General features: G+C 39.2%; 1 protein-coding gene and 1 non-coding gene across 2 annotated transcripts; one reads left to right on the forward strand and one right to left on the reverse strand.

Annotated features, from left to right (window-relative positions):
- The first annotated feature begins 7,912 nt into the window (after positions 1 to 7,912).
- LOC145634537 (uncharacterized) lies at positions 7,913 to 24,539 on the forward strand. The gene is made up of 7 exons (XM_081685962.1): positions 7,913 to 8,200; positions 8,399 to 8,538; positions 9,113 to 9,645; positions 22,207 to 22,606; positions 22,875 to 23,160; positions 23,263 to 23,531; positions 23,996 to 24,539. Exons 1-7 carry the CDS (start codon positions 7,913 to 7,915, stop codon positions 24,537 to 24,539), a joined length of 2,460 nt encoding a protein of 819 aa, XP_081542088.1.
- On the reverse strand, positions 12,340 to 12,446 carry LOC145565454 (small nucleolar RNA R71). The gene has a single exon (XR_014095036.1). It is a non-coding gene; the product is annotated as a small nucleolar RNA R71 (small nucleolar RNA).
- Positions 24,540 to 25,203: the final 664 nt, after the last annotated feature.

Consider the following 25,203-nt stretch of genomic DNA (forward strand, 5'->3'; position numbering starts at 1 on the left):
TTTGGGTTGCCATCACATGGTCTACAATCTCAACCGGACCATTTAATTTCAGGGGATCTTTGGCTAGCTTTAACAGGAGAACAAATAAACTCTTGGCAACATGCTTCCGCTAACAAAATTCACCAACCCGCCCTTAGGGTTTGGACCCGTACTACGGGGTGGACCATTTTCGGGAGGATAAAGCCCCATAATGTGAGAGTTGATGAGGCGGCAATTTTGGGTAGTCACTTGAGAACACAGCCCGCTGAACATGCTTATACCATGAACATAGCCCACCTTTTTGCCCTTCACCTTAGGAAACAAAGTTGTACTTTCACCACCCTTAAGGCCAATGGCGAACACACTCAAATTCCTATAGTTCTTGGTGGCCTTCTTACACACTTAGCGGTCAAGGAGGGTTTTGTTGAGGCTAGCAAGCAACCCGTGGTAGGTCCTAGCCTTTTGGATCAACAATACTTCATCCCCGTGGGTTGGATTTCCATAGAATCGAATAGTATTCGATGGCTCATAGGTAAAACCTCTCGTTCTATCTTTTTACCTGCACCCGAGCTCACTAGGATCCACTCTAATCAACCTTTCTATCTCTTGGAGACCCCGGGGCAGCCAATACCTCCCCTTGCCCCAGTCATGACCAACTTGACCTACTCTAGGCGATCGGATACTGGAGCTTCTTCTTCCTCTTCCCCCTCCGATCATGATGCCATCATGGCCGGTATCCGTGGTCTTGAGTTATCCCAGCAGGGCCTATCCTCTCGTCTTCAAACCGTGGAGACTGACCTTCACTTATGTATGTATCCTATTTATGACTTCTTCTGCAGGCAAGGTCACATTCCCAGGAATGGTCAGCATCCGTCTTGGTATGTCCTCCCCGATGACAGGAACTCTGCTGGTGAAAATGGAGCAGCTGATGATGATGTTAGCGATGATGGGAACCTTCACTGAGGTTCTCGAGAAGTACATTACCTACACCTCGTTGCAATAAGGTCATTTCCGAGTGTAGCTTGGGGGAGGATGTATATAGCTTCTGTTTTAGTATGCTCTCTTTTTCTTTGTCTTGCTAGATAGATTTAATTGCTTTGGGTAGTTTAGTTTATCGCTTTAAAAAAAAAACGTGTAAATCATGGCGATGAACAACTAGTAAACTACTTCCCTGTACCCCTATCCTTGATGATTAAAAGGTTTTTGGCTTGATTTTGATTGAAAGACTTGCAATGCGGATTAAATGATCATGATCTAATTTTGGATTGTCTTGTCCTAATGGAAATCAACTTTGCTCAACTGTGTATGAATCTGGAGCTTGACTTTGTTAACTGTGAGGCTTGAGCCTTTATTACTTATTCATGTGTGTTAGTTCCTGGTGTGAAATTGATCTTAGTTTTGTCTTGAGAATCTTAGTAGTGTGTCATGATACATTGCACATGCACGATGAGGAGGACGAAGACCATTTTTGTTAGGCAGCCTCTAGAAGAATTTAGAAACGTCTGTTCCCGTCTTGCTTACCCATGTTGTAGCCTTGTCTATATTCTTCATCTAAGTCACAAAATTAACCTATTGGCCCCAATTAGTAACTTATCCCAAGTCTAGCTTGGGGGAGCCATCTATCCGGGTGTTCTCTTATGGTTTGTGATGATGTTTTGGAGAAAATTAATCTGAAGCTTGAAGGTTTTTGAATTTTTGCTATATGTTCTATTTTTGAAGCCCTTATAGTTTGTTAAAATAAATAAATAAATAAATAATTCAGCTTCTTGATGGATAAATAAAAGAACTTCAAAAATAAGAATAGTGCGATATGATGAATTGTTATGTAAGGTGAATAAGGTGGTAGTTGCTCTCAATTCAAGTTATGTTTGGAGTGTGTATTCTTGTGAATTAGTTCGATGGGATTTTGATTGGTATTGTTCATTTTTGATGGCTTCCCTAAGGGACTATATTTGCCTACATTTCCCAAATTTTTCTTACCCATTTTCACCCGGCCTACATTACAAACTTGAAATAAGACCTTCTGACCTTCGTGCACAGTATTGTGTTCATGTGAAACGAGTCTTTTGTCAAAATGCTGGAGTATTTGTCACATTTCGAGTCGACAATTGACTACGTTGAGCGGCATTATCACTCTTTAAACACGCGAGTGTTGTGAGATAGGGGGGTTATCATCATTATTGGGATGGAGAGAGATCGGGCTCATTTTTAGCTCGCCACATAAAACTGTGCGGAGTGACCACTAGTGAGATATTCTAGTCAACGATTCCTTATGTGTACATGGTTGACTCTGTTTGATGGCCATTCGGGTTGATTGATAGTCTGAATGAGGTGATTGGTTGGCTAAGATGCTTGTGTGTGCGATTTCGATTTTGAGTATGATATTTTCAAATGTATTATGGGGTGAAGTATGTTTTTTTGGTTGTTGATAGTCATTGATTGTCTTGCTTGAGGGCAAGCTAGAAGCTAGCTTGGGGGAATTTGATGTACACGTTCTATACCATATTTTACCCTCATTTTATAGCTATTTTCATATGGTTTCTGACCTCTTCAGAGCTATTTCTCTCTAATATTCTCTTCTTGTACACGTTCTATACCTTGGTCTATTTCATTGATTTTGTAGGCATATGAAGAATTTCAGATGATTAGGACTTGTTTTGGATAGCCACGAGAGCCTATTAAGATGGAGGAGATTTTTCCCGTGTCCGCCCTGGAGGGCAACATTGCCCTGGCAGCCAGGGCGAAGGAAGGAAAAGAAGAGCATTGGATGGAGAGTTTAGCTTTTGTCCGCCCTGGAGGGTAACATTTCCCTGGCAGACCGGGAAAACGAGGTACTACACCAGGAGGCTACGTGAAGAAGCGCTTGGGCGATTTTGTCACTCGCGTCCGACCGGGCGGCTTTGCCCGGTCTGACCAAGCACGGTTTTGCGGAGCTGTTTTCCTATTTTTTTTTCGGGATTTTCTTAATTAAAGGATATAAATATCCTTTGTAAAGCCCGACTAAAACACTTAGTTATTATCTTTGTGTAGGGAATAGATTTCAAGCGTTAACCCCTAGCTTGAACCCCACTATGATCATACACTAAAGTACGGTGGCGTCCAAAAGGGAAGAAGATAGAGCAAAAGAGTCGCCAACAAGTTTTTTAGGAACTTGTAAACCATTTACGAGGTGAAGGTTACACCCCTTAACGATCCAAGAGATCGTCAACTCCATAAGGTTATGAACAAAATAAGGGTTCGGGGATGAAGGTACAAATCCAACCTAAAAGAGATTGAACCTGCCCTAATAATAAGCCTCTACTTTATTCTGATCGTATTCATGTGCGCTTTCCGACTAACATGCAATCATTAGGATTAACCCTAAACCTGTTTAATCTATGTTGGTTGCATATTAATGCACAAACAAACTATTATTGGCGATCACTTGAATTATAATCACAATTAACCCTAAACAAGATTATTAATTATCTTATTAAGCATGATTACAAGTACAAATTCCCTTTAAACATGCAATAAAGGTGTGATCAAGCAATAAAAAATAAGTCTCAAGCAACATAATAATAAATAATAATAACGATAATAATAATTATAATAATGATAATATCATCATAAATAAAATAATCATCATCAGAATAATAATAACAATAATATTCATAATTATCATAAATTATAACAATTATAATTATAATCATGTTCATGTTAATATTAAAGCATAATAGCAAGATCCTAGGCATGATACTAACAAGATTAATAACAAACCCTAGCATGTCACTAAGCATTAAAAATCAAATCTTTAACCCTAATATGATACTAACAATCATAAATATTAGGAAGAAAATAGGAAGCATCGTAACAATCATATTTAATATTAAAATTACCCTAGACATGATACTAGGAATATCATAATAACAATGTAAACATGATTTCTACATCATAAATCAATTAAAACCATTAAAGCACTTACTTTGATGCCTCGTACCTCTTTCTAATAACAAAATACACACGTTAGTAACTTCAAGGAAAATAATAAACAAACAATTAAATTAAATAATTGAAAAAGAGATTTGGGACCAAACCCTCAGAAATTAAACCTTTCACGTCTAGGGCGAAGGCAACTTCGAATATGGCTAGGTGTTTCTAGATCTTGCGAATGCGGAATTTTGTATTTGAGAAAAGGCTAGTTTAAAAAAGAGAGAGAGAGAGAATAATCAACAAAATCTTGATGAGAGTTGGTGAATGATTAAGAGAGAATTAGAGAATTAATGATTGCGAATGAAAACTGATTGTAGGTGAATTCGTGAGAATTGGTGAATGAAAACGGAGTTTTTAATACGCTATTTATAAAGAAAATCAGCCAAAAAAATAAAATATCAAAACAGAGCACTTGGCGCAAGCAAAACGAGCTTGGCGCACGCAAAACAGAGCTAGCGCCAACCCTTGGTAATTGGCGCCAGGCGCCAATGGCTAGCACCAGGCGCACGCCTGGCGCCAAGCCTGGTTTCAGGCGCCAATGCCTGGGGTCAAACGCCAAGCCTGTTTTTAACGCGTTTTCGAAAAATCAGATAAGTTTGCCGTACAGGAGGATAAAATCATATAATTTCCTCAAAAATGCTATTTGATTTTAATTAAAACTCTGAAAAGTCAAAAAGTCAATTTATCAATGCTAATTGAATTAGGAATGAAAAGAACCTTCTAGAAGATTCTAGAAAACTAAACCATTCCTAATTGCATTAGGAATGATAAATCATATTAGGCCCTCCTCTAGATCATTGGGCCGCATATAAGGCTCAAACCGAGCCCAGTTTAGTAAATTGGCCATAACTTCCTCAATATTCATCGGAATTGGGCTTTATAATATATCGTTGGAAAGCTCTTGTCAAGCCCCATCCAACTACACTACTATTGGACCCATATCATGGATCAACCAAACTGGATTGGCTGTTTTCTTAAAATAAGTTTTCAAAAACAGAGAGAAGAGAAAAGAAATTAAAACTATCCGCAACGCTAGACTTTCCACACTTTCACTTCATTCGATTATGATTCGACGTGAAAGGTACTCATCACTGGGTTTGGTTTTGGGGAGACACAAATGAGTGTCTACACTTTGCAGTTTTTAAACACTATTAGAACCCTAATATTCTCTCTAGATCTAGATTACATTTCACTTTCAATTTTTGATCTTTGTTCATCAACAATTGGTACTCTTCTTCATTCAAGCAATTGGTATTCATCTTTATTTCTTCTTTTACTTTTAAGCTTATTAATCATGTTTTCTTCATTGAATATTGTTTTTTCTTTCGTTAATATGTGTGAGTAGTTTCTTTATTCCAAGATCTAGCGGAACCCGAATATGATTAATGCATGATTTAATTCTTTAAAATCTCTAATAATAATTGTAATTGATATGTTTAATTGATTATGATTATGCCAATACTAGATTAGGGATAATTGGTATTGTTATTAATCCTTTGTTTTAATTGCAACGGGAGTTGGGTTTTGACGGATTTGAATAAATCAATAAAGGGTTTGAAGTTCATCACTAGAGTAGTTGAATGGATGATTAGGAAGTTAGAGTAATGTGCTCAAGGTCTTTAATTTACATGATTCCACGGAAGTAGGCTTGATTGTGGTTAGAGAAGCCATTGATAACTCGGGAGAGACCATTGGTATTATTCATGGATTACTTTTCCTCATTAATCAATTGAATTATGTGTTAGGGGTAGAACGACTATTGCATTAATTGTATTCGTGGTGATGCTTGATCTTGGATGTTTTTAGCATTGAATTGTCATTTTGCTTTGATTTAATCATTTTAATTAGTTCTTTCGTTATTGATTCTCATTCATTTGATTTGGTTACTTGTTTAGTAATTGCTTAAGTCTATTTAACTAGTTGAACCATAGTCTCTTGCTTGCCCTACGATCTACATAGTAGTGGTCTAGTTAGGTTTATTTTTGTTAGGTACGCGACACGCCTATCAATAACATCAATAAATCAATTAAAGCACTTACTTGGATGCCTCGTACCTCTTTTTAATAACAAAACACACGCGTTAGTAACTTCAAGGAAAATATAAATCAGAGAATTAAATAATTGAAATAGAGATTTGGGACCAAACCCTTAGAAATACCAAACTTTTCATGTCTAAGGGCGAAGGCAACTTCGAATTAGGCTAGGTGTGTCTAGATCTTATGAATGCGGAATTTTGCTTGAGAAAAGCTAGTTTATAAAAGAGAGAGAGAGAGAGTAATCAAGAGATTTGATCTTGATGAGAATTAGTGATGGAAAACAGAGGTTTAGGAGACTATTTATAGAGAAAATTAGCCGGATATGATAAAAAACGAATCAGAGTTTCGAAAAGAATAAAACACGACTGCAGCGGCAAACACGTATCTGTCGCCAAACGACAGACCTGTCGCCAGGCGACAGAGCTATCGTATGGCGCTGGAAATAATTTTCCACGTGTTTTCTTATTTTGATAAAGTTTAACCGTACGAGAGTGCAAAATTGTATTTTCCTTAAAAGCACTTCTTTTATTCTGATTAAAACTGTTAAAAGTAAACTAAAGTCAATTTATCAATGCTAATTAAATTAGGATTCAAAAGAACCTTCAGGAAGATTCTAGAAGACTATAATCAATCCTAATCGCATTAGGAATGATAAATCAATATTAGGCCATCCTCTAGATCATTGGGCTGTATATAAGAACCAAACTGGGCCCAGTTTAATAATCTGGCCATAACTTCCTCATTATTCATCGGAATTGGGCTTATAATATATCGTTGGAAAGCTCTTTTCGAACCCGACCAAAATACACAATTATTGAACCCTTGTCATGGACCAAACTAAACTAGATAGGATGTTTTCTTAAAATAGGTTTTCAAAAATAGAGAGAAATAAAAGAAATAAAAACTAACCGCAACACTAGACTTTCCACACTTTCACTTCATTCGATTATGATTCGACGTGAAAGGTACTCATCACCGGGTTTGGTTTTGGAGAGACACAAATGGGTGTCTACACTAACAAAATTCTAGGGATTTTATTTCACAAATTCAATAAGGGGTTCAACTAAAACAAAAAAAAATTCAAAAATGGCTTAAAAATTTTCAATTAAAATATCGATTTTAGTTTCAAGTTTATAAAAGGGATTTTTTAAAAGAAAACTAAAATGAAGGGATTTGTTTTTAGAACAACTTTTATGAGGGGGTTATTAAAAAAGATAAAACTAAAATCAAAAATCGCATTAAAGTGTTCAATTTCACCTAATGTTATGTACTTATGTTATGACCTATAAAAAGTATGCTAATCTGCTATCACAAATATTAAAAAAGTTCCCTCTAGAGCCGACTCTAGGGTTTTCTCTTGGGAGGGTTTCGATCTAGCATGGTGCTAGTTTTTGCTTCTCTTTCGAAGGTTTTTTTATTAGTGTTACGAGTGTTTTCTCGATTGCAATGGCCTCAATTGATGGTGAGGACGTTCAACATGACAAAAATCCAATACAAACAATCCAATTAAGGAACGAAGAAATTGATTAGGTTGAAGAGGGGAATGGAGAAGAGGAAGACCAGATTGAACTTGTGGTAGTCGGGAAAATCTGGACTTCTCGAAATGTTAATTCTAATGCCCTCATTAATACAATGAAGAAAGTTTGGAACCCTAAACCTGGCTGCGAAGCAAATATAATTGGGGAAAAAACCTTCTTTTTCCAATTTCATCACTGGAAGGACAAGGAATTCGTTATGGAGTCGCAACCTTGGCACTTCAATCACCATATTTTGATCCTTGACAATGTTGACGGTAATCTAAACCCTTTAAAATCTCTTTGAATAAGGTACCCTTTTGGGTTTGAATTTATAACCTACCCTTCAAGGGTAGAAATATTGAAGATAATGCAAAACGCTTGGGAGATAAAATTAGGACTTTCTTGACCATGGACAAATCTGATGTAATTGGCATAAACAAGTCGTTGAGAATGAAAATTCTCATTGATGTGGAAATGCCTTTGATGAGTAAGGTGGAAATAAGAACTAGGAGAGGTAGTATTGAAGTTCCAGTGAAGTATGAAAAATTACCTGTGTTTTGCTATGTTTGTGGGATGCTGGGACACGGAGAAAAGGATTGTTATGATATTTATGTTGCCAGGAAGTTTAAGGAGAGGCTACATGTCTCCAATCCATGGAAAGCCTCAAAATTTGATGAAAAAGATGAGGACAATCAGGTGGGAAATGCTACAAAATGATTGTTTGTCACCAAAAAACATTCTCTGCCAAAGAAGAGTGAAGAAGACATTGGTGAAGTTGTTCAGAAGCTGTAGGTTGTATCCCTCGAAAATAAGGTTACCTCAACCATTGAAAACAAGGACGATCAACGCACAAAACCCCTCCAATTACATGCTGATACATCCCTCGATGCACAGGGGAGTGTCGAGCCAGGTGAGAAGGAAGTTAAGGCTGCCCCAACAGAACTTGTGGAGAGGATTTTGGAGAGTGAGAGAGGTTTCAACAATGTAGGGGATAATGAAAAGGGACTTAATGCTATGAAGGGAGGAATGAGAAAGTGGAAAAAGATCAGTAGGAGTGGGGTGGGGGTGTCTCTAATCTTGATACTGCTGCTGCTGGTGGTAAAAGGGGTAGAGAAGGGGTGTTGGAGAGGGACGAAAGTGATCATGTCTAAAAAAAATTCGTTTATACAAAGCTTGCGACTGGTGTGGGACCATTGGCGGAGGTTGGTGATGACCAACCCCGCCAAACCCAATGAATATTTTAGCTTGGAACTTTCGGGGAATGGGCAATCCCCGTTCAGTTCGTCGGCTTCGAAAATGGAGCCATAAACATAGCCCTAGGTTACTATTTTTTTGTGAAACTATGGTGGATAAGAGTGTGGTGGAGATTCTCAAGGGTACACTCGGTTTTTAGGGAGCTTTTGGTGTGTCAAGTTGAGGCAAGTCCAGTGGGATATGCTTATATTGGAGGGAGGGGCAGGATTTTCGCATTACTTCTTTCTTTCATCATCATATATGTGGTGAAGTGTGGAGTGTAGGGTTTGTTTCATGGCGTTTTGTTGGAATATATGGGTGGCCGAAATCAGAAGAAAAATTCCAGACTTGGAATCTTATTTGAATCCTTTGTAGTGATGATGTTCCCCTGCTCATGGGCGGACATTTTAATGAAATTTTGACTTATGCCGAAAGAGAAGGAGGTGCACAGGGGGAAAGGAGGGAGATGGAGCATTTTAGAGATTTCCTTGAAGAGTGTAATTTGAAATACATGGGGTATAATGGGGCTTGGTACACTTGGGAAAGGGGTAAAAATCCAACCACGAGAGTGAGGGAGAGGTTGGACAGATTCTTGGATTCAATGGGATGGTGTAGTTTGTTCCCGAATGCTAGAGTGGAGCATCTGTTATGGTACAAATCTGACCATACCCCCATTTTTCTTACTTGTGCTCCGAATAAAAAGAAGAAAAAGAAGAAAAAAAGAGAGTTCAAGTTTGAAACTTGCTGGTTATTAGACGAGAGGTGCAAAGAGATTGTGAAAGAAGCCTGGGGTGGTACGGGTAGGGGGAATGCAGCTCAAAATTTAGCACCTGTGAGCCTTAAACTGAGACAATGGAGTGAGGTGGCCTTTGATAAACTTGGAAAACAAATTGTAGAAGTTGAAGCCTGTAGGCGTCGTTCGAAGTGCGCCTACGTTAAAGCATGTGTGAATATGCTTGGCACTCATAGGAAGTGGGAATTGACATTAAGATTAGGGACAATGATTAGGGACAAAGCAAAGTAGGGAGCCGCCAACAAGTTTTTAAGGAACTTTTAAACCATTCACGGATTATAAAAGGCAACCGCGATTAAGGGACAACGATAGGCAACAACGATTGACCCGTGAAAGTTACACCCAATTCATGAGATTACGAACTCCATATTGTTCGGAACCACGAAAGGACGATCGGGGATGATGGTACAAAGTGAGTCATTGATATGTCTATTTTATATAGTGTTTTACCCCCGTCCTGTGGTCATTATTAGTAGTGTTTTTGGCTCTTTCGAGCCACCTTTATTACTAATATGTGTTTTCTAGTGTTTTTGTAGTTTTGGTTAAGTTTTGCAGGGAATTGCACCTTTGGAGCATTTTCCCGGGATTTTTTATGAAGCGACTACGAGCATTGGAGGAACACGACCATTTTTGGAGCCCAAAGCCGGCTAGAGCCATCGAGCCGGTGATTAAGGGCTCGGTATTTGGAATACCGAGGTTTGGACCGAGTATTCAAGACCCGAAGAGGAGATCCGGATTGGGCCGAGGAGTCGAGCCCAATCGGAAGTCCAAAGCCTCGAGGAGCCACAAGGGCCCGATCGGGCAAGCTTAGCTCGATCGGGCAAGAAGCGCAGCAAGCCAAGGACGAGTGGCCCAAGGCGCGCCCGATCGTGCGAGGGTTAGCACGATCGGGCGGTGCTGCTGAGGAGAATGTGCTAGCAAAAAGGCGCGCCCGATCGGGCGGCCTCTAGCCCGATCGGGCACGTGTTTCTGGAGAAGCACTTTTGTCGAGCAATTAGTTTCTAATTAGGAGTTGTTTTTGTTTTTAGGACGATTAATTTGGGGAGATCTTCTTCTTCTTCTTCTTCTCTTATCTCCTCTCTCTTAGACTTTCTCTCTCTACTTAGTTTTCTCTCTCTTAATCTCTCTCTAAACTTTTGTTCTTAATTCTTTCATTAATTCCAAATTTATTTCAGTGACGATTTCTCTTCCCTTAATCTTAGTTATTTATTTTATTCCTTTGATCATGATTTATTTATTTGCTTTGTTTAGTTTATATTTAATTATGTGTGAGTAGTCTAATTTCTAGGGTTCATGGGGATCTAATAAATAATATGAAGGGGTAAATTATTGTTGTTGATTATCAATGCTAGTTTAATTTCCTATTGATTGATTAAATGCTCTGTGACTAGATTAGGTCTATCTTTTATGCATGAGTTTGACAATATTGATTCAAGAATCGAGAGATGAGAATTAATGTTTAGGTCTAGTTTCAATAGGCAAGTTAATTTATAAATTGTTAAGTCAAGATTCGAGAGATGAGATTTAATACCGGTAAATTAATTGTGTGATTGTAATAAGTAGCGAGAGCCCTTTACAATCTGGTTAATTGATGCATTGATGATTGACTATTATTGATTATTGGTATTGCATGATAATTTCTTATTGGATTGTTTTAATGTTTTACAATTGCGGCTTGTAAAAGTATAGCAATATTAAATTGATGAATCGAGCAGATGTTAATTTGATATTAAAGGCTATTTTCAATGAGGACTTAGATCTAGTAAATTGCGAGAGCCTGTTAGATCTATGTTGATTAATAAATTGCGAGAGCCTGTTAATCATGTTATTTATGCAATGTCAATGATTGATTACTATGTTTTACCCTGGAGTATTATTTATTGGTGAACCTATACCCTAGATCCCTTTATATATTGTTTTCTCCCTACTCTTATTCTTCGTAGTATAGAATTCATACTTAAAAATATTGGTTACTTAAATAATTTAGATTATAATAATTAATTGGAAGTAAAAAGACTTGTTTCCCTGTGGAGATCGACCCTACTTCCCTATCTACCTTAGTTAGTGATTTAGGTATTTATTTTTGATTAGGGGATACGACTTTACCCTGTCAAAATTTGGCGCCGTTGCCGGGGAAACGATTTTATTTTTATTTCTGATTGTTTTTGTAGTCTAGATTATTTCTCTTTTGTCTCAGAGAGCGTTAGTTCTCTGAGAAAAATCTCATATTTGCTTCTAGTTTTTGTTTATGCCCAGGTGTTCCAGATCAGGTTATATCCCATTCGATCCTGAGATCGAACGTTCCTTCCATAGACAGAAAAACTTCTACAAGCAAATCCTGGCGGATTCTGGTGATACTAATAATAATCACCGCGATCCTCCAACTGATTCTAGCGATTTAGCGGTACCATCAGACACAGAATCAGAGATGGCGGCTCCAAAGAAGCTTAGTGATTATTCACAACCAAAGCTTGCGGATTTTCCACATCTCACCACTACTCCGGCTCTTGATGGGGTTCAATTTGAAATCAAACCCCAATTTATAACGATGATAGAGAGGAAGCAATTCAGTGGAGCCAAGGGTGAAGACCCGAATCTTCACATTGTCGACTATTGTCAATATTGCAACACCATAAGGCAAGCCGGGGTCACTCAAGACCAAATCAGGGAGATTCTCTTTCCCTTTTCTTTAACTGGAAAAGCTAAATTGTGGTTTAATGGCTTAAATAGAACTACACTTGGTATAACTGACTGGGAAACTCTTGTTTTGAATTTCTATAACAAGTATTATCCTGCAGAGAGAACAGCAGTACTACGGAGTGCGATTCAGAACTTCGCCCAAGAAGCCGACGAGTCCTTATATGAGGCTTGGGAGAGGTTCAAGGACTTACAAAGAGAATGCCCCCACCATAATTTAGCACAATGGCAGTTAATCCAAGCCTTTTATAACGGCATTGGAAATTCTTCCAGAATAATTTTAGACTCTGCAGCTAGTGGGAGATTTATGAATCTTAATGTTGATGATGCAGGTTAGGTTATTGAAGATATGGCGATACACAATTCCCAATATGGGAATCCCAGAGGATTTGCTAAAAAGGGGAAACATAGTGTCGACTCTGTATCCTTCTTGCAAGCTCAACTGACCTCTATTTGCCAAAAATTAGATAATCTGAGCACTGCTAATGTAGCTAATGTTTCTGCAATTAATAATAATTCTAATGAGGCTTTCTGTGAAAATTGTAGTATTGTAGGTCATTGGGAGCAGGATTGCAGGAGTTCCGTGGAGCAAGTTAATGCCTTCCAAGCTTATAGGCAGAATAACCCATACTCCAACACCTACAATCCTGGGTATCGGAATCATCCATACCTTTCCTACCGGAGCACTAATGTTCAAAATCCACCACCACAAGAACCACATGTGCCACAGCAACAGCAGCAGAAGTATTATCACCCAAATGCTAGCCAGAAGAATCAACCACAACAACTCCCCTCATCTTCCGACCCTTCTTTGGGGGAAATTAGAGCAATGTTGGTCAATATGCAAAAGCACATGGAGAGCATAGATGCGACAATTGATCAAATTTTAGCGCATAATAAAATTGTAGATAATCAAATTGTGCAACTTTCTGCTACTCTACAAGCACGCCAACAGGGAGCCCTTCCGGCACAGCCGACTAGGCCTACGGATCAAGCATTTGCAATTACTCTAAGGAGTGGTTCAAACTATGAAGGGCCCTCTATGCCCAGAGTTGATGAACCTATTTTATTAAATAATGCTAATCTTGATTCCATTAAACCAAACAATGTAGTTGCTAGCCCTGCAGGGCTAGAGGATAATACTAACACATCTAATTCTACATTGAAGGGTAAAACTCCAGAGAAGGTGGCTACCCCAGACAAAGATAAGAATGCTCAAAAGCCAATTATCAAACTTCCTTTCCCAAATCGTCAATTGAAGACAAACTTGGATAAGCAGTTTGGTAAGTTTCTGGAGGTGGTAAAAGATTTGAAGGTAACAGTTCCTTTTACTGAATTGATCACACAAATCCCCTCATATGCAAAATTTATGAAGGAAATATTGACGAGGAAAAGGTCTATTAGTGAGGTAGAGACAGTAGCTTTCACTGCAGAGTGTAGTGTCGTACTTCAAAATAAGTCTCCACCTAAGTTAAAAGATCCGGGTAGTTTTTCTATCCCTTGTCATATTGGTAATCTCTTGATCGATAATGCATTATGTGATTTGGGTGCTAGTGTTAGCGTCATGCCATTATCTGTGTGTTCTAAGTTGAATATGGGTAAATTAAAAGCTACCAATATAACTCTGCAAATGGCCGACCGTTCTTTCAAATACCCCCTAGGTGTTTTAGAGGACGTTCCCGTCAGAGTAGGTAAATTTTATATACCTGTGGATTTTGTTGTTCTCGATATGGCTGAGGATATGCAAACCCCAATTATTTTGGGTAGACCATTCCTTAACACTGCAGGAGCAGTCATAGATGTTAGAAGGTGTAAGTTAACACTATCAGTAGGGGACGATAAAGTTGTTTTTAATCTGAATAATGCCCCCAAAAGCTCCATGACTGAGGAGAAATGTTTCAGTGTCAATGTGGTTGAAAATTATTCTAACAAGCCCCAAGCTCTTGAAAAAGATCCCTTGGAGGCGGTATCTTGTGTTGCATCCTTTTCAGATGAGATAGACAAATGGCAGAAGGAAGTCGATGCAATAGAAAGAGCACTCTACAATGTTGGCCTTGGTTTCAAGGATGAACAAGTGGAACCGATCGAGCAAGTTGTGCGAATCGAGCCTACGGTAAGTGTTCCGCCAGATCGAGTTGCAAGTGTTGAACGCAATGACAATTTGAAGCAACATTCGATCGAAGAAGGGTTTTTAGTGCGTAGCATTGAAGATTCCCCATTCCAAGTCAAGGAGGATCCACCAGATAAGGTGACTTGGCGTCCCACAGGTTATGTCAGGAAGCCGCATCGCAGCCTAAACATCGCTAGACCGGGTGAGAAACCACCCGATCACGCGTTAGGTAAAGGGTCCTAGGAATTATACTTGGTAAGAAGGTCGTGCGGGACCTACATAAACCAGCGCTTTGCGGGAGGCAACCCGTATTTTATGCTTTCTAGATTAGTTTTCCTTTTCTCTTATGTTATTTTTATTTTAGAGAGGTGAGGAGAGTGATATTTTACTATTTTTAAGTGTTGTTATACAGGTATGAATTTGACAGGTAAAAAGACTTAGAAAAAAATTGAAGAAGAAAAGAATTCGGAGAAACTCCAGGGCTTGGTACGGGCCCGATCGGGCGAGGCTCGCCCGATCGGGCGCGCAAGTGAGGCAAAAATTGGAGAAAAATTCGCCCGATCGGGCGCGGCTGCCCGATCGGGCGCGAGAGGAGAGCTGGAAACGAGTTCAACTTTCGCCCGATCGGGCGCTCATTGATTGAGAAGAAAAGAAATATCGGGCGAAGCTCGCCCGATCAGGCGAGCAAAGGGCGAAAATTTTGTTCGCGTTCGCCCCCGATCGGGCGGAGCTCGCCCGACCGGGCGCGAAACTTGTATTCTGGAATTACGAACTTTCGCCCGATCGGGCGCGCCATCAGGCCGTCCCCCCTTTATTTTCTTTTCTCTTTTTTCTTTCCTCATTTTTCTCCTTATGCCATCTGATCTCCTTCATTCACTTTCTCTCTCTAAAACCTCCATTTTCATATCTTCAACTCACACTTCAATCCAAGATCTCTTCCAATTATTCCATCCAAACTTGAAAATTCTTACATTTTCCAACTCCTCTCATCTTCCTCTACAACCTACACTAAATTTTCAACACTTTCTCTCAATTTCTTCTCAAACCCTAAGAGAGAGAAAGCTTCAATTCCTACTATTTTCCCTCTAAAATGGCTTTCAAGAGGTCTAGGACTGTTCGGGGTGAAGGATCGAGGCAACAAGCACCTACCATTGACCCGGAGCTGCAAATTCCGGGGTGGGAGAGGGTGGTCATCACCACCCAAGAGCAAAGGCAAAGGATGCTCAACCTCGTAACGCGGTAGGTAATTCCTACCCGTTTTATTCATCACCCTACGCTTTCTAGACTAGGAATTGATAAACATGTTGAGAAATTGTTCAAGGGAATTGGCATGAGTGGTTTGTTCCAATTACATTATGATACATATGATTATTTGACTTTAGAATTCATTTCTAGTTTTAATGTCATAAAATCAAATGCTCTAATCTCTCATGTTCAATTTCGTTTGTTTAATAAAGATATTAGATTGTCTTTGAAGGATTTTGGTAAATTGTTTGAATTGAAAGCCGATAGACCAATTGAACCACCCCAAGACAACATTACTTTTGTCTACCGTGCTCTAACAGGGAATCCTAACCTAAACCTCCAACATGCCAAGGGCACTTGGATTCAACATCCCGTGCCAAAACTTTGGCAACGGTTTGTTGGCCTCACCATCTTTGGGAGGCATGAACCGGCTAATGTGAGGAGAGATGAACTAGAACTATTGGGATCATACATGATTCCTAAGAGTGACAAGCTTAACATAGTTCATAGGATGGCCCAACACTTTCAGAGGGTGGCCAATGCGGCCGAATCGGGTAGGTCTAGGGTCCCAATTTACTTTGGTGGGTTAGTAACCCACATTGCGGTCAAATACCTTAGTTGGACCCCTGATGATGATGGTAAGGTAGCCGGACCAACCTTAATGGACGCACCCTACTTAGGAGGCCTTAACTGGATAAATGTGTTAGGGGGTGAGACTTGGTGGGTGATTCATAGGGAGTCGGGTAGGAAAGACAACGCTTTCACCTTGCCTAACCCGGCCTTGACCAAATTCGAGAAGGGTCTTCCCTCCTATACCTTTGAATTAAGAGACCAAGGGGAGGCCCAAGCACACCACCAAGCACACCACCAAGCACCCCCCTCACCACCACAACATTTCCACCAACCATCACCCCAACACTACACACATAACATTCCCACTTCCTCCACCAACTACAACATCGACCCTAACGCTCCATATGACTTTTCGGCTTTTAGAAGCCAATTGGATCGGATAGAGAGGGGGCAAGGGAGGATGGAGGGTATGGTTAGGAATTTGGACTCTAGGGTAGGAGCCCTAGATGCTAGGGTTGGGGTTGTGGAGAGGAACCTAGGGCGGGGTTTATACCCCATGTATGATGATTATGCCCGTCGGGGGGCTATTCCCCCCGATTCACTTGTCCCTGACTGGTTCCAATATCCACAGGGTGGATATACGAACCCAAGTGCCTTTGGTACCTACGTCGAATACTCATCGGTCCATGGTTATGGGACCGATGTACCTTTTGGCGGGCTTGGGGGGAACGTGGACCCTAACTACTATACTGGTGGTTCGGGGTATGGTGGTGGTGGTTCTAGCCATGGAGGAGCCGGTTCTAGCCATGGCGGGGGTTATTCTAGGATGGATGAGGATGAGGAGTAGGCTACTCTCCCAAGTCAATGAGGGCATTGCTTGATTTGGCTTGGGGGGTGTTCTTTCACTTGGAAATTCTCTTCCTTTTCTCTCTTTATCTGCTTTCTAGTATAGTTTTTATTTGCTTTCCTAGTGTAGTTTTTTTTTTATTGCTTTCCTTATATATAAAAATACAAAAAAAAAAATTTCAAAAATAAAAAAAATTTCAAAAATACGTTCCAATGAATTGTAAATCATGCTTCCCTGTGCCCCATACTTGAGAAAACTTGTTTTGATTCTTGGTATTTGATGATGAATATTGTGGATTTGTTGGTCATGATTTGAAGTCTAATTGTTTGGATTCCTAAACTTGCGTCAATTTTGCCCAACTACTTGTGAATATAGTGCTTGACTAGTTGATTTGGTTAGGAAATGTGTGATAGTTCCATAATTCCTGGTATGTCAATGAATTTTAGTATTGATTTACAACTATGAGTAGTGTTTCATGACTTATTATTATGCACATGAGGAGGACGAAGGCGTTCATTCTTTTAGGTAGCCTTCAGAGTATTTAGATACATTTGTTCCCTTCTTGTCACCCATGTTGTTGCTTGTGCCCTTTTATTGTTTATAGCCACATTGCAAGCCTTAATTGCCCCATTGGTTACTAGTCCCAAGATTGGCTTGGGGGAGCTATTAGTGAGTGAGGTGAGGGAGTTTGTAGTGTGCACTTTATTTGCACAATTTGGGTGGGTTTTGAGAAGTAATTTGTTCTTGATCATATTTTTGTTTTTATGAGTTTGAAAGTTGTAAATATTTGAGAAAAATAAAAGTGTGATGGAAAAAAAGAAGTTCAAGAAAAAAAGCCAAGAAATTTGAAAAAAAAAAAAAGAAAGTGAACTTCTAAAAAAAAAAAAAAAGAGGAAAAAATTGCTTGATGTTCAAATGTTCTAAGTGAAGGTTAATCAAAAGAAAAAAAAAAGTTGAGTTTCAATGTAAATATTTCAAGTTATGAGTTCAAAGTTTGTTATTCACTCTTGTTCTACATTATCATATTTTTATGAGTGAAATTGTGAGTGTTGGGATTGTTTTTATTCTTTGGAGTATATATTTGGTGGTTTGTTGATGGAGTTGGTTATGTTGGAGATGTGTATGATCATTATTTTTGATCATGGATATATTAGGATTTGGCTCCCTTACTGCATAGCTTTTCCCTCACATAATCCCAAATTTATCCTACCTTTACCCTAGCCTTACATTACAAGCTTAAAAGACCTTCCGACCTTGTGCATAGAAGTTATGTAAATGTGAAAGTGTTGTTTTTCAATGCAAGTTATGACTTGACATATTTCGAGTCGACTAGTAGGATGAGCGTTCAATGTTTTTATACACACGAGAGTGTGAGTTGGGAGGGCATTGTTCACATTAAAGGGGTTGGGTGGAGAGCGATCGAGTACATTCTTTACTCGCCACATAAATGAGAGTCGAGTGTGTGAGCACTAGTCTTGAATTCTATATGCTCTTGTGGTTTGCTCTACTTGACAATTGTTGGGGAGGAAGGGTGATTAGATGAATAAGATTGATTGATGTTGAAGCATGTTCATTTAATTTTACCTTAAATCGTTGGCTTTTGATTTGTTCATTGGGGTGAAGTATGTTTTATATGTTCATTGATGAGCTATTTTCTTAGGGACAAGCAAAGGTTTGGCTTGGGGGAGTTTGATATGTCTATTTTATATAGTGTTTTACCCCCGTTCCGTGGTCATTATTAGTAGTGTTTTTGGCTCTTTCGAGCCACCTTTATTACTAATATGTGTTTTCTAGTGTTTTCGTAGTTTTGGTTAAGTTTTGCAGGGAATTGCACCTTTGGAGCATTTTCCCGGGATTTTTTATGAAGCGACTACGAGCATTGGAGGAACACGACCATTTTTGGAGTCCAAGGCCGGCTAGAGCCATCGAGCCGGTGATTAAGGGCTCGGTATTTGGAATACCGAGGTTTGGACCGAGTATTCAAGACCCGAAGAGGAGATCCGGATTGGGCCGAGGAGTCGAGCCCAATCGGAAGTCCAAAGCCTCGAGGAGCCACAAGGGCCCGATCGGGAAAGCTTAGCTCGATCGGGCAAGAAGCGCAGCAAGCCAAGGACGAGTGGCCCAAGGCGCGCCCGATCGTGCGAGGGTTAGCACGATCGGGCGGTGCTGCTGAGGAGAATGTTCTAGTAAAAAGGCGCGCCCGATCGGGCGGCCTCTAGCCCGATCGGGCGCGTGTTTCTGGAGAAGCACTTTTGTCGAGCAATTAGTTTCTAATTAGGAGTTGTTTTTGTTTTTAGGACGATTAATTTGGGGAGATCTTCTTCTTCTTCTTCTTCTCTTATCTCCTCTCTCTTAGGCTTTCTCTCTCTACTTAGTTTTCTCTCTCTTAATCTCTCTCTAAACTTTTGTTCTTAATTCTTTCATTAATTCCAAATTTATTTCAGTGACGATTTCTCTTCCCTTAATCTTAATTATTTATTTTATTCCTTTGATCATGATTTATTTATTTGCTTTGTTTAGTTTATATTTAATTATGTGTGAGTAGTCTAATTTCTAGGGTTCATGGGGATCTAATAAATAATATGAAGGGGTAAATTATTTTTGTTGATTATCAATGCTAGATTAATTTCCTATTGATTGATTAAATGCTCTGTGACTAGATTAGGCCTATCTTTTATGCATTAGTTTGACAATATTGATTCAAGAATCGAGAGATGAGAATTAATGTTTAGGTCTAGTTTCAATAGGCAAGTTAATTTATAAATGGTTAAGTCAAGATTCGAGAGATGAGATTTAATACCAGTAAGTTAATTGTGTGATTGTAATAAGTAGCGAGAGCCCTTTACAATCTGGTTAATTGATGCATTGATGATTGACTATTATTGATTATTGGTATTGCATGATAATTTCTTATTGGATTGTTTTAATGTTTTACAATTGCGGCTTGTAAAAGTATAGCAATATTAAATTGATGAATCGAGCAGATGTTAATTTGATATTAAAGGCTATTTTCAATGAGGACTTAGATCTAGTAAATTGCGAGAGCCTGTTAGATCTGTGTTGATTAATAAATTGCGAGAGCCTGTTAATCATGTTATTTATGCAATGTCAATTATTGATTACTATGTTTTACCCTGGAGTATTATTTACTGGTGAACCTATACCCTAGATCCCTTTATATATTGTTTTCTCCCTACACTTATTCTTCGTAGTATAGAATTCATACTTAAAAATATTGGTTACTTAAATAATTTAGATTATAATAATTAATTGGAAGTAAAAAGACTTGTTTCCCTGTGGAGATCGACCCTACTTCCCTATCTACCTTAGTTAGTGATTTAGTTATTTATTTTTGATTAGGGGATATGACTTTACCCTGTCAGTCATGGAGTCACATTCGCCCATATTTGCCTCTACTCGATTCTTATAGTGAAAAGTGATTCCTGCAATCTCAAAGGCGTGCAAACAAAGATTCAATTTGCTCCCAAATTTTATTATGCTAAATTGGTTTAATATTAATGCAACATATTATTCTAAAATATTGTGATCACTTGATTAAACAATAAGATTAAAAAGGATCCTAAACCGGTTGTCCAAATTATCTTATTAGACGTGATTTTCAATTACATATTCCCTTTAACATGAAATATGGTGATCAATAGATATAATAAAATAAACATTAATACTGGAAGCAATTTAAAAATAATAGCGTTAGTCAAATCAAATATAAAATAACCTAATCATGATACTAGCAATAAGAAAATAAAATAAGAGTAATTAAATTAATTAATTACTCACATTCCGCGCGCTCCTTTAAATTGCTACATCATGAATAAATTGTTAGTAACTTCAATAAAAAATAATAAATCAAATGGAAATTAAATTAAATAAATATAGATTTGATTTGGTCCAAACCCTCATTTAATTATACCTTTCACGCCTTGGTTTAAGGACAGAACCTCGGGTTTAGTATAGACTCCTTGGAGTGCTTCAGAGAAGAATGAAGTAATTAGGAATATAGGTTTGAGAATTAGAATATGAGAGAAAGAGAAGAGAATGATTATTGGTGTAATAGAGAGAAAGAGAGAAGGATTTGATGCCTCGAACTGCAGAAAGGAGGGGGTATTTATAGGGAAAATGAGTAGAGGGAACACACAGAACCCTAAAAAGATAAAAATCATAAAAATTAACACCGCGACACGGAAGAGAACACTGTGACACGGTGCCAGGCACCGTCTGACGGGGGAAAATCCCGTGACACGGGGAAAGTTGGAGTGACGCGGGACACATTTGACCTACGGGAAGTGAAAGCGCGTGAAGGGTTTACGCGAAAAAGACACGAGAAAATTCCGCGACACGGCACACGTAATGTGACATAGTAGTGTCTACTGTGGCACGGTACAGTACACAGTGTCACGGTATAAAGGAAACGCGGAAATTACACGGAAAAAGCACCGTGACACGGTGAGAAATACCGTGGCACGACAGCAGGTACTGTGTCACGGCAACAGGTACCGTGCCACGGTTGAATTTGACGCAAAAAAAGCTTTGAAAATAGCACCGTGACACGATTTAAAGCACCATGTCATGGCACCAGGCACCGTGCCACGTCATCAGGCGCCGTGACACGGTGCTTTTGCACTGTGCGCGGTAATTCCAGTTTTTTACCCGTTTTTAAAATTGCGATAACTTTTGATCCGTAAATCGGAATAAGGCTTATAATATATCATTGGAAATCTTATCAAGTCTATTTTGCAACGCAATTTTAATAATGTAAAAATTATTTGTATATTTTAATATATGGCCGTTGTAGTGGAAGGGTGTCGGTTTTGGGCCGAGTTTAGTGTTTGGCTCATATCCTGTTCGTTATAGCTCGGAATTGGGCTTATGATATGTGGTTGGAAAGCTTAATTCAAGGCCTATCCAACCAAATAATAATTGGATCAAAATTATATAGCCATAAAATCAGTTCAGCTCGGTTTTGTGATGTAGATACGAAGAGTGGAAAATAGGTTATGGTTTAGGAAAATGAGCTAGAAATTGGATTGGTTCGTGAAATATATTGGATAGAACATGGATTTAAGCACTATAAATATTAAATACTCAACCCGACCAATAATGGCGGTGAAAGGTTTTCATCATCGGGTTTGGTTTTGGGGAGACATTTTTAGGTGTCTACAAAGCCGCTCTCTTAATTGCCCAAGGCCGTCCCATTAGTGATGATAGCTGCAAGGAATTCTCCGACCTTGAGAGTCTTCTCAATGATTTAAATGACAAATACAAGGCCTATTGGAATTTGAGATCGAGGGTGGCTGAGGTTCGAGATGGAGACAAGAACACCGAATATTTCCACCACAAAGCTTCACAGAGGCAACGGAGAAATCACATTGTTGGTTTGTGGGATGAAAATGCAGTGTGGAAGGAAGAGGAGGAGGAGATAGATAAGGTTATAGGGGTTTACTTCAGGGGCATATTTACCTCGGAAATTCCATTCACTCAAGACATCAGCTCGGTGCTAGACAAAGCGCAAAAGTCAGTCACATATGATATGAACCGCGAGTTCACAAGGCCTTATACCAAAGACGATGTTTTCACCGCTCTTAAGTAAATGCATCCTAGCAAGGCGCCTGTCCCGGACGGTATGCATGCTATTTTTTATCAACGTTTTTGGCATATTATTGGCGATGATGTGGCTACTTTTGTTACTAATATTTTGAATGGTGGTTCTATTCCGGAAAATTTAAACACACACTAATATTGCTCTTATTCCAAAAGTCAAAGAACCAAAATTGGCTGCCGAGTTCTGCCCTATTAGTCTCTTTAATGTGCTATATAAGCTTATCTCTAAGTGTCTGGTTATTCTCTTGAAAAGTATTTTGTGTGATATTATCTCCGAAAACCAGAGTGCTTTTGTGCCAGGGAGACTGATTACTGATAATGCTCTGATTGCTCTAGAATTATTCTACACGATGATAAAGAAGAGTCGAGGCAAAAAGGGCCACATTGCCATGAAATTGGATATGAGTAAGGCCTATGACAAAGTAAAGTGGGGTTTTCTGAGACAACTTTTACTGAAAATGGGGTTTGATGGTAGATGGGTGAATATGGTGATGGAACTAGTTTCGTCTGTTAAACACTCTTTCATTATTAATGGAGGGGTATGTGGCTCGGTAACCCCTTCTAGAGGGTTACGTCAAGGAGATCCTCTATCTCCTTATTTATTTATTATTGTGGCTGATGCTTTTTCGCAATTGATTCAGAATAAAGCAAATGCTGGGGAAATTCATGGGGCTAAAGCAAGTCGGAGTAGCCAAAAAATTTCTCATCTTCTTTTTGCAGATGACAATCTCCTCTTTACCAGGGAAAACCGGAAGGAATGTGAAATAATTGTTGATATTCTCAACCAGTATAAAGTAGCATCTGGGCAAAAAATCAATTATAATAAGTCGGAAGTGTCCTTTAGTAGAGGGGTTCGAGCAGAGCAGAAAGAGGAAATTCTGAGTATTAAGAGTATGAAGCAAGTTGACCGGCATGATAAATATCTTGGCATTCCGAATATTTTAGGAAGATCGAAGAGAAGTGTTTTTGAGGCCATTACTGGTCGTATATGGAAGAAACTGCAGGGTTGGAAAGAAAAACTCTTATCACAAGCGGGGAAGAAATTCTTTTAAAATCGATCATTCAAGCCATTCCAACTTATCTTATGGGTGTTTACAAATTTCCCTGTGAAGTAATTAAAAAAAATGCATTCGGCCATGGCAAATTTTTTGTGGGGTCAAAGAGAGCATAAAAGGCGTATTCACTGGAAGAGTTGGGACTCTCTTTGCACCTTAAAATGTCTCAGGGAGATGGGCTTTAGAGACTTACCAGTCTTTAATGATGCACTCCTAGGTAGACAAGCTTGGAGACTAGCAACAAAGCCAGACTCTCTTCTTAGCCGAGTAATAAAGGCAAAGTACTACCCTAATTCTGATTTCTTGGAGTCTTATCTAGGCTATGGTGGGAGCTTCTCGTGGAGAAGCATTTGGGGTTCAAAATTGCTGCTAAAGGAAGGGTTTTTTGGAGAGTAGACAACGGTGGTAACATCAATATTTGGTTGGACCCTTGGCTTTTGGATGATAGTGGTCGGTTTGCAACAAGCACTCCCACAAATGATCTGACTAAGGTGAGTGATTTGATTTATTTTGAAAGAATAGAGTGGAACTACAATCTGCTTCGTGATGTGTTCAATGAGAGGGACACTCGCTGTATTCTAGCCATTCCCTTAAGTTCATCGAGATTGCCTCGAGATGAACTTGCTTGGGCTTTCTCAAAAAATGGCTTATACTCTGTGAGTTCAGCTTATTTGATTGGTAAGGGATGTAATTTGGATGACTTCCATCAGGCTTGGGTCGAAATCTGGAAAATGAAAGTCTTCCTAAAAACTCGTAATTTCTTATGGCGATTTTGCACTAAGACTTTACCTGTCCGAGCACTTCTGAAATATCGCCATCTCACTTATTGTGACTTATGTCCCTGGTGTAACAAAGACACATAAAGGTGGAGGCATGCTTTTTTTAGTGTGAACGAGTTAGAGAGCTTTGGTATGATCTAGATTGTGGTGAAATGGTTAAACACGAGTCCTCTGAGGGAGCTTGTGATTTAATCGAACAATGGAAGTGTATAAAAGCTGATATTTTGGTGCGTGGAGTGTATCTCATGTGGGGAACTTGGCAGGACTGTAATCTCAAGGTTTCCCAAAACTCCAGCACTCCAAACAATATTCTCATTACTCATGTTTTGAAATGGGCGAAGGAAACGAACAAATACACCAATGCTATCTACAAATCCCTTGCTAGCACTCATCAACCTAGCCCTACAAGTTGGTCTCCCCCCCACCCTGCTGGAACTATCAAAATTAACACAGACGCGTCCTTGGAAGAAGAGGGTTGGGTGGGATTAGGCGTTGTTTCTCGCAATTCAAAGTGTGAAGTGGTGTTTGTTGCAACGAGGCGAGTAAGGGCATGGTGGCAGGTGGAAATTGTTGAAGCGAAAGCCATCGTTATGGCTCTCAGGCTGGGACGTAAGTATGGTTATGATAAAGTGATGATTGAATCGGACTGCCATCTGATTATCAACAAGTTGTCGAAAGGGGCTGCGTTTAATACTGATCTTGATTCTGTTCTTTGTGATGCTATGTATCAGAGTTCCCTGTTCTCTAG

Source organism: Chenopodium album, chromosome 1, assembly GCF_948465745.1.
Source record: "Chenopodium album chromosome 1, dcCheAlbu1.1, whole genome shotgun sequence".
NCBI classification, from domain to species: Eukaryota; Viridiplantae; Streptophyta; class Magnoliopsida; order Caryophyllales; family Amaranthaceae; genus Chenopodium; species Chenopodium album.

Bases quoted from the DNA above. Each gene is read 5' to 3' on its own strand.
- LOC145634537 (XM_081685962.1), top strand. From the start codon at position 7,913: ATGGACAAATCTGATGTAATTGGCATAAACAAGTCGTTGAGAATGAAA. The intron at 8,201-8,398 runs GTGGGAAATGCT...CTCGATGCACAG, and splicing joins AAAAAGATGAGGACAATCAG to GGGAGTGTCGAGCCAGGTGA. The intron at 23,532-23,995 runs GCATGATAAATA...AGTCTTATCTAG, and splicing joins AGTATGAAGCAAGTTGACCG to GCTATGGTGGGAGCTTCTCG.